This window comes from Haemaphysalis longicornis, unplaced genomic scaffold, assembly GCF_048455015.1.
Source record: "Haemaphysalis longicornis isolate Haplotype H1 unplaced genomic scaffold, Haemaphysalis longicornis Haplotype H1 scaffold_3, whole genome shotgun sequence".
Taxonomy (NCBI): Eukaryota; Metazoa; Arthropoda; class Arachnida; order Ixodida; family Ixodidae; genus Haemaphysalis; species Haemaphysalis longicornis.
Window position 1 is genome coordinate 162,948,992 of NW_027526335.1, and position 14,342 is coordinate 162,963,333.

Below are 14,342 nucleotides of genomic sequence, written 5' to 3' on the forward strand. Positions count from 1 at the left end.
ATGAAATGCGTTACAAGCATAGTCTGCAAACTTCCTTTGACCTGCAAAAGAGTATACATCGGTCAAACTGGACGCAGTTTTAATGAGCGGGCACGGGAGCACACTCTTTCTATAAAAATAAATCATGGGGGAAGGTGGGTGGGCGACTCGCATCACATTGTAAAACCTGCGGCTCCGTTCCCAAGCATGGAGATACCAAATTCCTTCCACGAGCTAAAGATCAAATAGAGAGTGAAATTATTGAAGCCTACAGAATTAATGACTATAGAGAAGATTGCGTCAGCACGCCCTTGGTAAGCCTCCTACCCACTGAGTTAACCATCTTAGGTGATGTTTAAAATAACTTCGGTATTTTAAGCACTTTTAGGCTTTTGTTAGATGTTGGCAAAACAACTTCTGTGTTCATCACCACTTCCATTCTCCAATTTCAGCCCTGTTATTATTCTATGTTAGATGCGACTGCATCTCATTCACTCGCCTTGTCCCTCCATACGGCGTTGTCCGTCCACACTCCTCCTCCTGCACTACAAAAAAATAATACTTCGCGGCGCCCGGTTTCGATCCCACGACCCTGTGGGCGGAACGCAAGGTACATGGTGCTCTTCGCACTGCGCCACAAAACCGAGACAGAATCAAATGCTACGAACGCGCCTTATATCCTTGACTCATTCAAACTACGTCAAGATGCTACTGATACAACGCATGATGGGGCAATGATTAACACTTGCAATAAAAGGAAAGAAGCTCCCACTTACAGCAACAATGATGGAGTAAAGGTCGTTGCGACAGCGAAGCCCCAAGCATACCACTTAGAGAGATTGACCAAGATTGGCCAATAAAACATAATAATAATCATAAAACATAATAATCATACGCGTTCCCGACACGTTTCACGCGATTTCAGAATCAATCCAACGGAAACACCAAGTGAACCCCACGATGCGTCGCATCTACACAGGGTTCCCCTCGCGGGAAGGTGGGCGCAATTTTTTATCGTTTTCATGTCTTTTGGCTCTGATTTAATGTTTTTAGTCTTTCATCCTGTGTTTTATGTTTGACACGTGTTAATGCTAAAAAGCTTGCGTGGTATCGAATTTTGATTCCTTTTAGCGTCTCATAAGTCTTGGAAACGCGAGCTGTGTTGTTCAGCACTTCGATTGTTCCGCCCGCGTTATCATGTTGTAAATTTATTCACAGTGTTTTGCCCTTTTGGCTCTGACTTTATTTGTTCATTTTTTATTTCAAGTGCGACACGTGTTGATTCTGGAAGACATTTACACAGTCTAGTGGTATCTGTTATCTGGTACATACAGATTTGTTAACCCGTTTTATCGAATTGTTTTGTTTGTTGCATTTGACATGCGATTCTTCTGACGCCGGATCGGGTGGTGCGGCTGATGATAGAAGAGAGGGTTAAACCGGTTAGAGGTATATATGTGTGTTATTTCATGCAAAATAAAGATGCAAGTTGCGCTCGTCTTCTTGTCTTCTCTTCGTCCTCGTCTTTTGCGGAAACATTTTCTTTGTACGTCGTATACTTTCCTACTCCCCATCTTTCTCCCTGCCCCCAATACACCACCCCACATAAGACCCCCAAACTCCTCCCTTTTTTATCCTATCCATCGTTTCACGTAACCACGTTTTATCACGTGACATATGGGTGCGCCAAGAATAATTTGTTGGCCTGAGCTAGTGGCAATAAAGTTCATTGTCTGTACAATAAAGTTAATTGTCTGTCTGTCTGTCTGAGCTAGTGTTCATCTGACCCCTGACCCCAGTGACCAACCGTAGTACAGCGAGTGGGTAGCCAGTGCACAACGATTGCCTGTGAGTCATTCGGCTACCAGTAAACTTTCTGTTTTATTTAGGTGACAGGCCTACAGACAGGCAAGCGAAAATATCCGCATTTAGCATGCCAAAGAAAGTGGGCGGTCCGTAAAACGACAAAATCAGCTCACTCTTTTTCGGCGCTTTTTACATTAGCAGTAGATAACAAGTGGTCGATAATTGCACGTTTTCTCTATTCCTCTTTGGTCTTCAGTTTACTTGGCGCCCAGAACACTTATTTGCGCACCTGTAAGTTTTCGCTTTAACGTCTTTTTTTGAGTTCACGGTCTCCAGGAATATCCTGACAGTACTTGGGGCTGCGAAGCGTGAGCGTACACCGGCTCCACCTTATATGGATCACAGTGTAGTTACCCTGCTACAACGCTCACGTTGCGACACGAGTTTTAAATTTCAGAGTCGCATGCAGCAAATGTTCCATCCCGTACGGAAGCGAGCGCAGCTTACCTGGGGAGTCAAATTCGGGCACTACGCGTATTCCACGGTCCGCTGCCTCTCTGACGACCCGAGCCACATCCGAAGCACGGTACACGTGCGTCTTTGGATTAAAGGCGCCCTGCAGAAACAGCTGGGCTGACCAACGAAAGACTCCTAGAAGTAACTTTTAGTCAAATAATTGTTCGCACGATTCCCAGTTGCACTAATTTCATAACTTTTACGAACACATATTTTGAGTTTTGCCGGGCTTTACGAAACAGTTTGCGCCGCAAACATTGCGGGCGATCTTGTTCACTACCCAACGTCAGGCGTTAACTGCAAGTGCTACGACGAAATACGCCAACAATGCGTCTACGGCGGCCTTATAGATATTTGTTTGCCGAGATTTTATGCTCTACGGGTTTCGCGCCGCAAATTGAGAAATTTGCGGCGCGAAATTGATGTGCGCGAAATTGCCATTGATGTGTATTAATAAATTAATATGCGAAACGCACTGAAGACCGCAGTCACCTTATTTTCTCCCTAATCGCCGCTGAATAAGTGCCTTGACGGCGCACTTACGTTTATTTCCGTGATACGTCTATCGTTAGTTCCCGTAGTTGCGATTTGTCATCCATCCCTGTGACCTACCCGCCCGGGAAAGATTTTGTTTCTCGTCAGCTGCAGCGACACGCCGGAGGCACCCCCTACTACAGTGGCCCTGCGTCTTTGCGCCACCTTTTCATGAGTGGTTGTCTAGGGCGCCATCGGAGATGGTGTTAATGTTTTGGATTATGATGGCATTTAAGACGCTAAGGGCACGGCGCCCATACGTCACCCTTTCAGATGAGTATATCCTGATAGCAAGGGTGCTCTCCACTGTGCACTTCGGTGATGCCTCCATTAAAGACTTTGGTGAGGTAAACCGAACAACAGAAGGCTACAGGACCACCACGAGAGTTGCAATCGAGTTAGGGAGGCAGCACTTCGTTGGGTGCGGCCAGAATTTTTTATGCTGGTTTTCTCCTATGCTAGAAACAAACGAGAACATAGTGATACCATTGTGGTCTTTGCAAATAAAGGCACGGCCACACTACATTCTGGGTACAGCAAAAGGGCGGACGTGCGCATTAAGTTGCATCACTGCGTTACTCTGGTGCTTAGTCGACATACCCGAATATGTGTGATTGTAGGCTCCATGCTTTCCATTATTACCTTAAAATGTTATTTTATGATGCGTCCGTCACCGTCTATTTTTCTTCTAGTATTGCCCCGCGCTGGTTGCACTAAATGCTTTCAATAGTTTCACGCCTTTATGTACAAGTTATAGAAAATCCAGTGGTCTCACCACCCATCAGCTGTCGAGTCGTGGCCAATGGTAGTGACTCCATTGTACGAAGATGCGAAAAGCAGGGGGGGGGGGGGGGGGGGGGGTCGTGATAGTGCGATAATTGGCAAATCTTTTAAGGAGTGCGTTTAATGTACTTACTTGAAACGCAGAAACCTTAAGTTGATTTTTTTGGCCAAAGCCATTCCACGCATGAAACACGATAGCTTAGGTTTTTTGTTGAACACATACATTACTCGTGTTTCCAGTGTTGTATAACCCAACCACATCTGCAATACCGTGGACGACCTATGAGCCATTTCACTTTCACAGTTGAGTAAAAGGCAACCATTTATCTCGGAGACTGAAATAAATTTCAGGAATATAGGAATTTTAAAAAATTTAGGAATTTAAACTGTATTGCGTGAAGACGTGATTTTTTCATAGGCATAACGGGCAATCAGTCAAGAAATGTATCCTGTTCTATTGATTGTACTAGTGACAGGTATTACAGAAAAACGTTTTATGTATATTGTTCAACTTGCGATTCTGGGTATCATAAATGTACGATTTTTTTTATTTTTTTACTTTACCTATTTTTTCTCTCTCTATTGCTGAATGTTATTGCTAAGCACGCATATTTATTGGAACGTGTCCTTTGTTGTGAACTCCATAGCGTCAGGAGCTCTCGTCAGGCACTCAATGCCTTTAGCTCCTGCTCCGTCAGCAGGCATTTTAACACCGTCTGCTGGACAATAAAGTCTTCTTCTTCAAGTGTGAAAGTAAAATAGGTCTTGCAGTCAGTCCTGCGGTGTTGGGTGTCGGCCGTTTCCATAGAACTGTAGACATCAGCCCGAACGTGGAACTACTCGGCCTAAAGTTTATCATTTTCTCACTCACCTTCAATGAAATGCGCCATTTGATAGCAGAATGTAGCATCAGGGTACATTCTGTGCACATACTCTGAGCGAACTTCAAGCGTGCAGAATTGCGTCAATGAATATGCGTGAAGATAGATACTAACTTTACATCCCTGTCTTGCCCTTTAAGAATACATCTAAGCACCAGAAAGGGAAAGCGTCCCCGTAAAAATAATCGAAGTTTTAACAGTACTTCACAGTTACAACTGCTTTGTCAGCAAATCAATGGAAAAAAAATTGGGTGGCACTTACGATACTCCTTTACGCGAATTTTGAGCGCAGCTGTTTACCTGGTTCGACTTTACAAAATTTGTTAAAGCGAAGACTTTCACACAGACATCACGTATGCGCGTCGACGGTAAGCCTCTGTGTAGGGAGGGCGAAGTGCACAGTCTTCTCGGTGACCCGCCGTGGTGGCTCAGTGGCTAAGGCGTTGCGCTGCTGAGCACGAGGTCGCGGGTTCGATTCCTGACCGCGGCGGCCGCTTTTCTGATGGAGGCGAAAAGCAAAAATGCCCGTGTGTACGAGATTTCGGCGCACGATAAAGATCCCCAGGTGGTCAAAATTAATCCGGAGCCCTCCACTACGGCGCGCCTTATCGCCTGCGTTGCGTCGGCGCGTTAAACCCTACAATCAATCAATCAACAGTCTTCTGGGTGACGTAGCAGAGCTGCTGTTTAGGAGGAACGCACCTCTGGATACTGGCGTCGGCGGCGCTAACCCTCTTACTGGGCAGCTCGCTTAGTTGAAGGGGCAGACGAAGCGCTTCCTTCCTTTCGGGGAGTGATCGCGACACGGGCAAGAGCGCACCGGTGCGCGCTACTCGGGAGTTTTAGCTGACCGTCTTTCACGGTCTGCTCCGCTTCGATAGCAAGCGGAAGCGCCATTGCGCATGCGTGGCGCGCTTGGCCGCGAACGGCATTGGCTCCGGTTGCGCTGAGCGGGCCGCCGATACCGGAGCGGAGCGTCGAAAACGGTCAGCTAAAACTAGAGAGTTTTAGCTGACCGTTTTTGACGCTCCGCTATGCTCCCGACGGCCCGCTAAGTACAACCGGAGCGTCAGCGGCAGAAAGGCTTTTAGCTAAGCGATAACCGTATATCCGTCGACGGGGAATGATTCGCGTCACCGATCGTGCCCTGGGGGTGTTCAAACCAAAACGTCATCGCAAACTTAAAGATACGAATTGGAATTTCGTCGCTCAAGTAATGTAAACTACCGTTTTTAGTGTCTTATTTCACCTTTTCATTACTATGTAGTTGCTCAGAGTTACTGGATATAGACAGTTGCGAAACTCCCCATAGGCCCCATGTATCGAAAGCCGGTCTTCGATTGCCCCCCTGCGCCGGGGCAAGCACGGGGCAAGTTGACTAGCCTGTCGTCTGTCGGCAGGACGTTGAAGCAGTACTCAAGTGCTTGCGGCTGCTGCCGTAAGTCATAAAAAGAAAAGCCGCAAAAACACAAGTAAATTTTACGTAATTGTTGTGATTTAATTTAAAAAGCAATCTTTGTTTTACAAAAGAATTTTGAATAATAAGAGTTTAGTGAAGTTCCGTTTTTATCTCCTAGGTGCCGCGCGCGTCGACTTGCCCCTCAGCTTCCACGGAGTGGGGGGGCTAGCGCCGCCCGGATTCTGAAGCGGAGTTTCGCAACTGTCTTTATTGAGTAACTCTGGTAGTTGCTTACATGGTGTAATGGTTCTAAATTATTTTAAAGAAGCCGATAAACTTTGGAATAGCCAAGACAAGGCGGTCTTTTTCGGCGCTGCATAGAAGCAGCCCCGCGCTTCGGTCGGCGTTTTTCGCTTCCGTTGTAAAGATCTTTGAGGTGTGTGGCACCACTGCCTATTCGGAAGAGCTTTCGCGATTTCGTCGCTGGCGTTTCAACTAAAGAAACGGAGTTGGCGGGAGCGCGCTCGCTCAGCGGGGCAGCCATGTTGATATTCCGCACGGTAACGTAAGCTGCCGCGACGGTCCGCTAAGAGGCCCCGGTTAGCGGAGCGGGGCCCCGCTCCGGTATCGACGCTAGCGGCCTTGCGTGCCACGCACGCGCAATGCCGCTCCCGCTAGCTATCGGAGCGTGTGGATGCGTGGTACGCTAGCGCGCTACCGGGGATACCGGAGAGGGGCCCCGCTCCACTAACAGGGGCCTCTTAGCGGACCGTCGCGGCAGCTTACGTTACCGTGCGGAATATCAACATGGCTGCCCCCGCAATGCGAGCGCGCTCCGGCGAACTTCGTTTCTTCAGTTGAAACACGACCGACGAAGCCGCGAAAGTGCTTCCGAATAGGCAGTGGTGCCACACACCTCAAAGATCTTTAGAACGGAAGCGAAAAACGTCGACCGAAGCGCGGGGCTGCGTCTATGCAGCGCCGAGAAAGACAGCCTTGGCTTGGCTATTCCAAAGTTTATCGGCTTGTTTATTGATATTTAGAAAAATTATACCGTGTCAGTGACTACATAATACAAAAAAAGGTTACATGAGGGCAAGAAACACGTTATTTTGCTTTGTTTGGGTGACCAAATACAAATTCTTATGTTTCCTTTAGGTTGAAGTTTTGGTTTACAGGCGCACGCGAAACGACCAGTCACGCGAATCATTCCCCGTCGAGGGAGATACGGTTATCGCTTAGCTAAAAGCCTTTCGGCTGCTGACGCTCCGGTTGTACTGAGCGGGACGTCGGGAGCATAGCGGAGAGTCAAAAACGGTCAGCTAAATCTCTCTACTGTCTACTATCTCGTAGCGGGTCGCGGCCGTAGAGCACGTCTTGCGCGCACCCTCGGCGCACCACATTTTTCCTCAACCTATCGCCATACTCTCGGTTTCCGCTTTCCTCCTTCGTCTATCGTCGGTCTCCTCCTCGATCTCTGTTCCAACGCGGCCAATGGTGAGAGATGCAGTGAAACTATTGGATCGGGTGTTTAGGAGCTGCACTCAATATTGCCTCAAGCACTATGCACGCAGGCTGCATTGGACACCAAGACGTGGGTCTTATGTACCCGCTAAACCAAAAACTCCCCCGTTTGGTATGATTCGGTCGCAAATGCCAGAGGTTTTACTCTACAGTTGTAAATAAAACTTACGTAAACGAAAATAACTCTTAAATCCAATTTTCAATGCTGTCGAGATATGACCGTCACTAATCTCACAGCAGCAAATGACGGGATAAAATTAATCAAACAACAAATACGCTGCTTGAAATATAGCTGTAGATGCAACTGTCGATTTTATAAACACGCAAATTTGCCCCAACCGAGAAAGGATGTATGTAACTGTCCGGACTCATATGGATCTTTGCTATAGATTGTCCTTGAAGGTTTACCTCACAGAGAATCCAAGAGTGCTAGAAACGGGCACGTGCTTCTTATTCTACGTAGATTTCTATGACTGCTAATTGAGAAAATGCAGAGCAGTGCACATACCCTCTCACTGATGTTGGGGAAGGCTCGGCTGACGAACGAGAAGGACTGGTCGTCCACGATGTGCCAGTGCAGCACGTTCATCTTGTTGTACGCCATGGCATCCTGGACGCCGAAAAAAGCCGCTAACATTGCCTGAACGGTTGCAGTGTCTCTCTGAACGTATGTCCTAACCAGTATGCCAACCAAAAAGAATATCGGTTGAGTTATAGTTAGGGTTCAGGAACATTTAATTCATTCCGGTTCATTTCCGGTTTGACTACATTCAAACCCGACCCATTTCACAAACCGGTTCGAAATTCGAACCGGTTCGCAAACTGGTTCGAATAGAGACGAAACAGCAGAACAATCAGAGAGAATGAGCACTGGACAAATGGAACAGCACGAGACGGGCCTTCCTTCCCGCATGTGCGATATACAGTTAAACACCTCTATAACGAACGTTTCTATTACGAAATTGCCTGTAGAACGAAGCATGTCATGTGGCCTGGTCAGATTCCTGTGTTTCTCATGTATTCTGAACAGCACTACAGCGAAGATCTCCACAGTGAGTTTGCCTATTTAAGGAAGCAATTCATGCGTTTCCAATGGTTGTTTGTTGTTTGATAACGAATACGCCAAGCTGCACGCGCGGTAATGCCCAGCTGATAAGTGTAGCGACGACCATGAGTCATAACGTTCAGCCATGGAGCTGTAGGAATCGATAACCAGTACAGTGCGAGTTCCGGCGCGGCAGCGGTTGTGACGCCCGACGATTACGGTTCTGAGGACGACCATGTCCTTTTTTCCTCTTACCCGACAACTGACGATATCGTGGAGACCATCAGTCACAAAGAAAGAGACGCTACAAATGTAGGACAGTTGCAAGTTCGGCGAGTTAATAGGGGTTCTTAACTAATCCCAGCACGAAAGACGGGACAGACAAGAATAAGCGCCTGTCCTATGGTTATTATTCTGTCTGCCCCGTCTATCGCGCTGGGATTAGTTATGAACTCCCCTTTTGCTCTCAATTTACGCAATATCGCTCTGAAAGAAGCAGTCATCCCAATGACATGTACAGACGGTGATCGGAGAATAAAACGCCGCTGCGTTTCCTCGGCCCACATTTTTCGAGAGTGAGCTCGATACAGGGGGCATCGATTTAAAATGGTCAGGGTCCTTTAACTGATGAACAACTTGCTGAGAAGCCAAGCGTTATGACTTCACGCGAAGTCATAACGCAAATCACCGGAAACGGAAATCATCGGTACGGGCCATCGAGCTCGTGTGGGTCCCGCCTCACTCGCAGGAGGGAGGCAACATACTCGCCGAACACTATACCCGAGAAAAAAATTAAATAAAAAAAATGTCAACCCAGGCCGAGGGCGAGGCAGAGCTACCGCACCCCGTGACCAGTTACAAAGACATCACCGAAAGGCAAAGAATTGGCTGATGTAGGCTTCTCCGTCCGCATCCGCAACTTACCCAAAGGCAGCGAATGATCGCGCGACGCATGCAAGGGGGGTGGCTAGCGCATGCCGTGGGGTCACTAGCGCTAGCACAAGATGTTCCCAACAGAGCATGACCTTATGCCTGTTTTGCAGAGGATCCGAAGTTACTTTAGCACCTATCCTTGCCGAGTGCACTAAACTCAAGAACCCCCTACAATCCCTACCCCACAGCCTCCCCACCCCCAACCCCTAGAGCGATGGGAGACTTTCTTGTCAAGCCCCGACCTAACGACGGAGCTCGCGCTGGTGGCTAGGAGCCAGGAGCTGCTGGACACATATGGGGCCTGAGAAGAAGGTACCACACCATCTGGTTCCTGCGTGCACAATCCCTTACTAAGGGCTCAGTAAAAGTTGATTCTCTCTTTCTACCACATCAACATCGCTTAGGGCGACTTTGAGTTTTGAAGTGGTTGCTCCCTAACAAACTTTGCTTCTTTCGGCGTGTGGGTGGTCTAAAGTGGTTCCACCAGGTCTTATCGAAGATTTCAGGCAAAGCCAAACAGATTTTCCAGCAATCGGTTCACGACGGAGCAGTGGATAGCTTGGAGGTATGTGCACACTGGGGAAGCTTGCTAAAGGTAAACTTTTTTCATGTCAAAGTCGAACAGCTCAAATGCCCACAATACCCTAACCTGCAGATGCTCGTTTGCGTCACTGAACAATATAAGGGGAGTTACTTGCCAGCATCTCGATGATTGTGACAACCGGGAGGAAATGGCGCCCGGTGTCGATAAGCAGACCACGATGTGGAAACCTCGGTGCGTCTTCTACGACTGTCTCGTTGACCGAGAACTGCAGCCAATTTCCCATGTCATAAAGATCAATTTGATGTCAGGTTACGGCGAACAGTGTATTGTTGTTACACTAGTAGTTCATAGCTTGCTTACGCCTCTGCCAGGAAGGAATGTTAGGCTCGTCCTTCGAATTCTCTGCAGCGACATCACTTTAGAAGATACCTGTATCTCGGAGATTATATTTTCTTTGGTAACCCCTTAACAAAGCACACGTCCAGACAAAATGACAGGGGCCAAGACAAGCCCTTTAGAAAAAACATGATGTTCGGCAATTTTATCATGTCACATGCTTTAGTAAAAACCAGTTTTAATTTACAGGTACATGTATTTGGTATCTAATGGAAAGAATTTGCTTTCTTGCAAAATGGCGTGTTAGCCCCGATCTCAGTGCCCCATTGACGAGCAGCCGCCGAAGCACCGTGCCCTATGTCAGAAGAGGGCATTTTTCCGTAAGCTTTTGTTCTAATTCCCATAGTGCAGATGCATTCCAGTAATTTAAAACTTGCCTCGCTCATCTCAACCTCTGTTGTTATTTAGTGAGCAAACGACGGGGCAATGTACGACTCCTGCGGGCATAGTTTTGTGGCATATTCTGTTCCCAAATCTCTAGCAGGACTCACTGAAAGTCTTTTGAATCCCATGTCATATACGAAAACACTTTTGTAGGGTTGTTGCAAGGTTTTTACACATCTATACCGACAACGGTATGCCTAAAGTTTGAATTATCGTATCACGGGCGCCTACTTTCGTTTGGCATATAAGCTCCCCCTGACAGCTGCCAAATAGGAAAGCTAGAGCTTACGTGAGTGGCGTTGTAGCGCTGTACAAGCTGGCTGAAAGACTCCAGGCCTCGAATGACGCCCCAGGCGGAGCGGGCAGTCAACGTTGAGGGGCCTGAAGATGTCAACACGAGGCGATCTGCATGCATAATAAAGGCAATTGTCGGCAAGGGTAGTATCCTAGCGAGAATAGCTCCGGCAGTCCCAATGTCGCGCAACACAGCGAAAGAAATGCGTATTTGTGCAGCGACCCTTCTTTCCGAAGAAGCACACAACGCGCCATACAGCAAGGTTTGAACACCTAAGTGTGCAGGTGCACTGTGAAGTTTAAATACATACGATAGACGGGAAGAACAAGTACAGACGAGGTGAACTTCAGGCTGTTACCTGCTCGCAATGCTCTATATCAACCCTCCTCTCCAGGTAATGAAACGTTAAGTTGGAACTTCAGCTGGTATGTTAATGTTCTTCCCGTACGTTGAACGTCTTAGTGCCTTGCTCCGCACTTTTCTGCTCAAGAATTCATTCTACAATTCAGGTGCGTCGTGTGCATGGCAGGTATTTTTAAAGTAAACCTCTTCCTCATTACGAGGCCTCCTCAAAAGGTTGAAACCAAGAGTTAGGCGCAAGCCCGCCTGGTCAGTAAAACACAAAACAGCAATTAATACCTGACAGTTTCCAATCTCGAAAGAGAGCAAACATAAAAAACCGACCACGTGTCTGGTTGCTTAGCTGCAAGCTACCCATAACATGACAGCTTTAACACGACCCTGCACCCTAACTCCCTTTGATCCCTTCTCTTACAAAACTGTCACCCTTTTTCCATATCCTCTCACTCTCCATATGAAGACCACAGCAGAAGTAGCTTCGCTAATCAAGTAGGGTTATCACGTGAAGTTGCCTCCACACGGTCTTTGTGTTTCTATTAGAGTCATAACGCGTTTCCTCTAGGTTAAAACCACGTGTTTCTGATTGCGTGGTTGGTGCAATTGGGTTGATATAGTAGCTAGCATTTTAGGGTAACTTAGTTCTAAAACGAAGCCCTAAATGGTGGAATAAACGAGCAACCCAGCGTCGACGTGCAGTCTATAACCAAAGAACAATTCCGATGCCACTACAGAAGTAAAACTCCATTTTAGGCAACGTTACGTGGAAAGCCAAAGATGCAGCTGTGTGTGTGAGTTCTGTGTTTCGTGGCAATCAAGCATGCTTCCTCAAGTTGTCGCACAACGGCACCATAGCCACAAATATTCTCCTTAGAAAAGTATTCTCTACTTATCTTAGAGCAGTAGAAATACTCTACTTAGAGATGTAGAGAATATTCTCATTAGAACTTCACGAGGCACTCAGGGGCCTTTAATTGAAGATCAACGCGTTCTCATTCACAACTTCAAAGAAGTGCGTAAGGCGCTTGGGTGTCTTTTGGGTGGAGAAGTGAGGTCATTAGAATAGGCGTCACAAGTCGTTATGCCTAGCTCACATTTGCGCGTTTTTATGTTGTAAAATTTTAACTTTAATTGTAAGCTTGTCAGTTTACTAATACCGGGGAAATTTTCAACCTTTACGCATCGTTTTCGGAATTCCATCGCGGTAATGCAGTTTTATATAGTTTAAATGGTGAGTTGGAGTGAAAGGTCACGTTTGGTTCAAGTCATACGCTGACTTGAAAAGCAAGGAGCTCATTCAAATTAAAATACAGGTTCGACGTAATTCCACCCCGCGAATTTAGATGCCTTGCAGAGCAGCGAAATTGCTGTCTCTTAGTAACAACGGCAATGCGCGTTTTATTCTCGCTATGACATAAGCCGATAAACATACTCAGAAGTGCATACCCAGTATCGGATAATGTTCCATCATTTCTTGTACGCCACCGCTGAACTGGATTGGTATCGCACAATTGTTTCCAGGATAAAACGCACCAATCAGTCGTTTTATGGCCCCATCACATCAACATTTAAATCACAGATTACCGCAATGTGGCGGTGCCATCGCAACTAACCCGCAGCCCAGGGACACTCAGGAGACATTTAGGCACTTTTTTCTTCCCTGAGCGTGAAGGCAGTACTGTCCAATAAACGCCTGCGACGTTTTAGTTTACTCAAGAGTTCTCCAAGGCCGCACTCCGTTTGCTGATCGAGACGACTTATTTCACACTCCTCTTTTGCTTAGCATTTATAATTGCTTCGATTTGTCTCCTACACAATGCTCCACTGCTCGTTCCCTTTTGCAACTACTCAGTTGAAGCGCGCAGTGTGAAACCTCTGACGGTTGAGAACGTCTCGCGCTTTAGCGCTTTAAAGACTCATGGAGGCAAGAAGGTTTGATATCGGGCCGCGGGAAAATGTAAGGAAACGTAGCACAATACCGCTCAGCCATAAAGTAAATGTTGACGAAGCTATCGCGTTAGAAGCAATATGCAAAAACATGACATGAGGGCATACTCCAGGTTCTCACGCAGTATGCCCTCATCGAGTGCCGACAGAAAGACATTCAGACACACAGACAGACAGACAGTAGCTGGGAGAATAGGCAAACTAGCATGATGAAACAAAGTATCTCACCCCGTTTTATTTGTTCCAGCATGTTGTCACGTTTTGTGCTTGGTTCTATCGCACACCAGAAAGGCAAACTTTTTCGGGTTTGATATAGACCAAAAAAGAATACCATATTTAAAAACTCACAGGTCTCGTCCATATCAGCGTGCGGCATGTCCTCGCACCTGTTGGTGAGCTTTATGTTCAGAGCACCCATCCATGCTCCTGTAGCCGACGCGGGAGTCTTGGTAGTGCCGCGCTTTGCCAAGCCGATCCTCGTCAGGTGCCGGAGTCTAGCTGGCCAGGCGTCATTTGAGTGATGTGCTACACACCCTCCAAAGATCAAACGATCCCGGTACCGTTCCATCGCTCTTTCAACGACCGGGCATCCCGTCTCTACGTTCGAGTGTTCCGGTGGCGGCTGTAGGCTGGACCGCTTTACCGACACTTTAAGGGTGAACTGGAAACTTTTCGGGTCTAGGAAGACAGCGGAGGGCCTGGTCCTGATTCTTGTAGGAAGAGGCCATATGGGCCCTCGGCCAGGTTGTACCTGCGCGTCGCACAGCAGTCAAGTTGCCGTCTGCGTGCAGTTTGGATACTCACAACAGCCCACCTTCACTGATAATTGCCTTAGGACTACGTGGGCTATATGATGCCAAAACCTATAGGGCCGTCCATCTTACAGTCACCTGAAATAGCGACCGGGCATTTTATATGGCACATCAAAACTTGTGACATCTAAAATACCTGGTGCTTAAGCTGAGCCTTGGAAGGCCAAAATGATACCGAGAAAACGCTGTAGATTCGAATAACAAAAT

General features: G+C 47.2%; 1 protein-coding gene across 1 annotated transcript in view; it reads right to left on the minus strand.

The window, feature by feature from the left end:
• LOC144175509 (beta-hexosaminidase subunit beta-like) overlaps positions 1-14,070 on the minus strand; it is a 36,608-nt gene extending 22,538 nt beyond the window's left edge. Inside the window, exons 1-5 of the mRNA XM_077704588.1 lie at positions 13,672-14,070; positions 11,014-11,129; positions 10,099-10,209; positions 7,931-8,032; positions 2,293-2,401 (exon numbers count right to left, since the gene is read on the minus strand). Coding sequence (XP_077560714.1) covers positions 2,293-2,401; positions 7,931-8,032; positions 10,099-10,209; positions 11,014-11,129; positions 13,672-13,891 — 658 coding nt within the window. The 5' untranslated portion in view covers positions 13,892-14,070. The remainder of the gene's footprint in view (positions 1-2,292; positions 2,402-7,930; positions 8,033-10,098; positions 10,210-11,013; positions 11,130-13,671) is intronic.
• Positions 14,071-14,342: the final 272 nt, after the last annotated feature.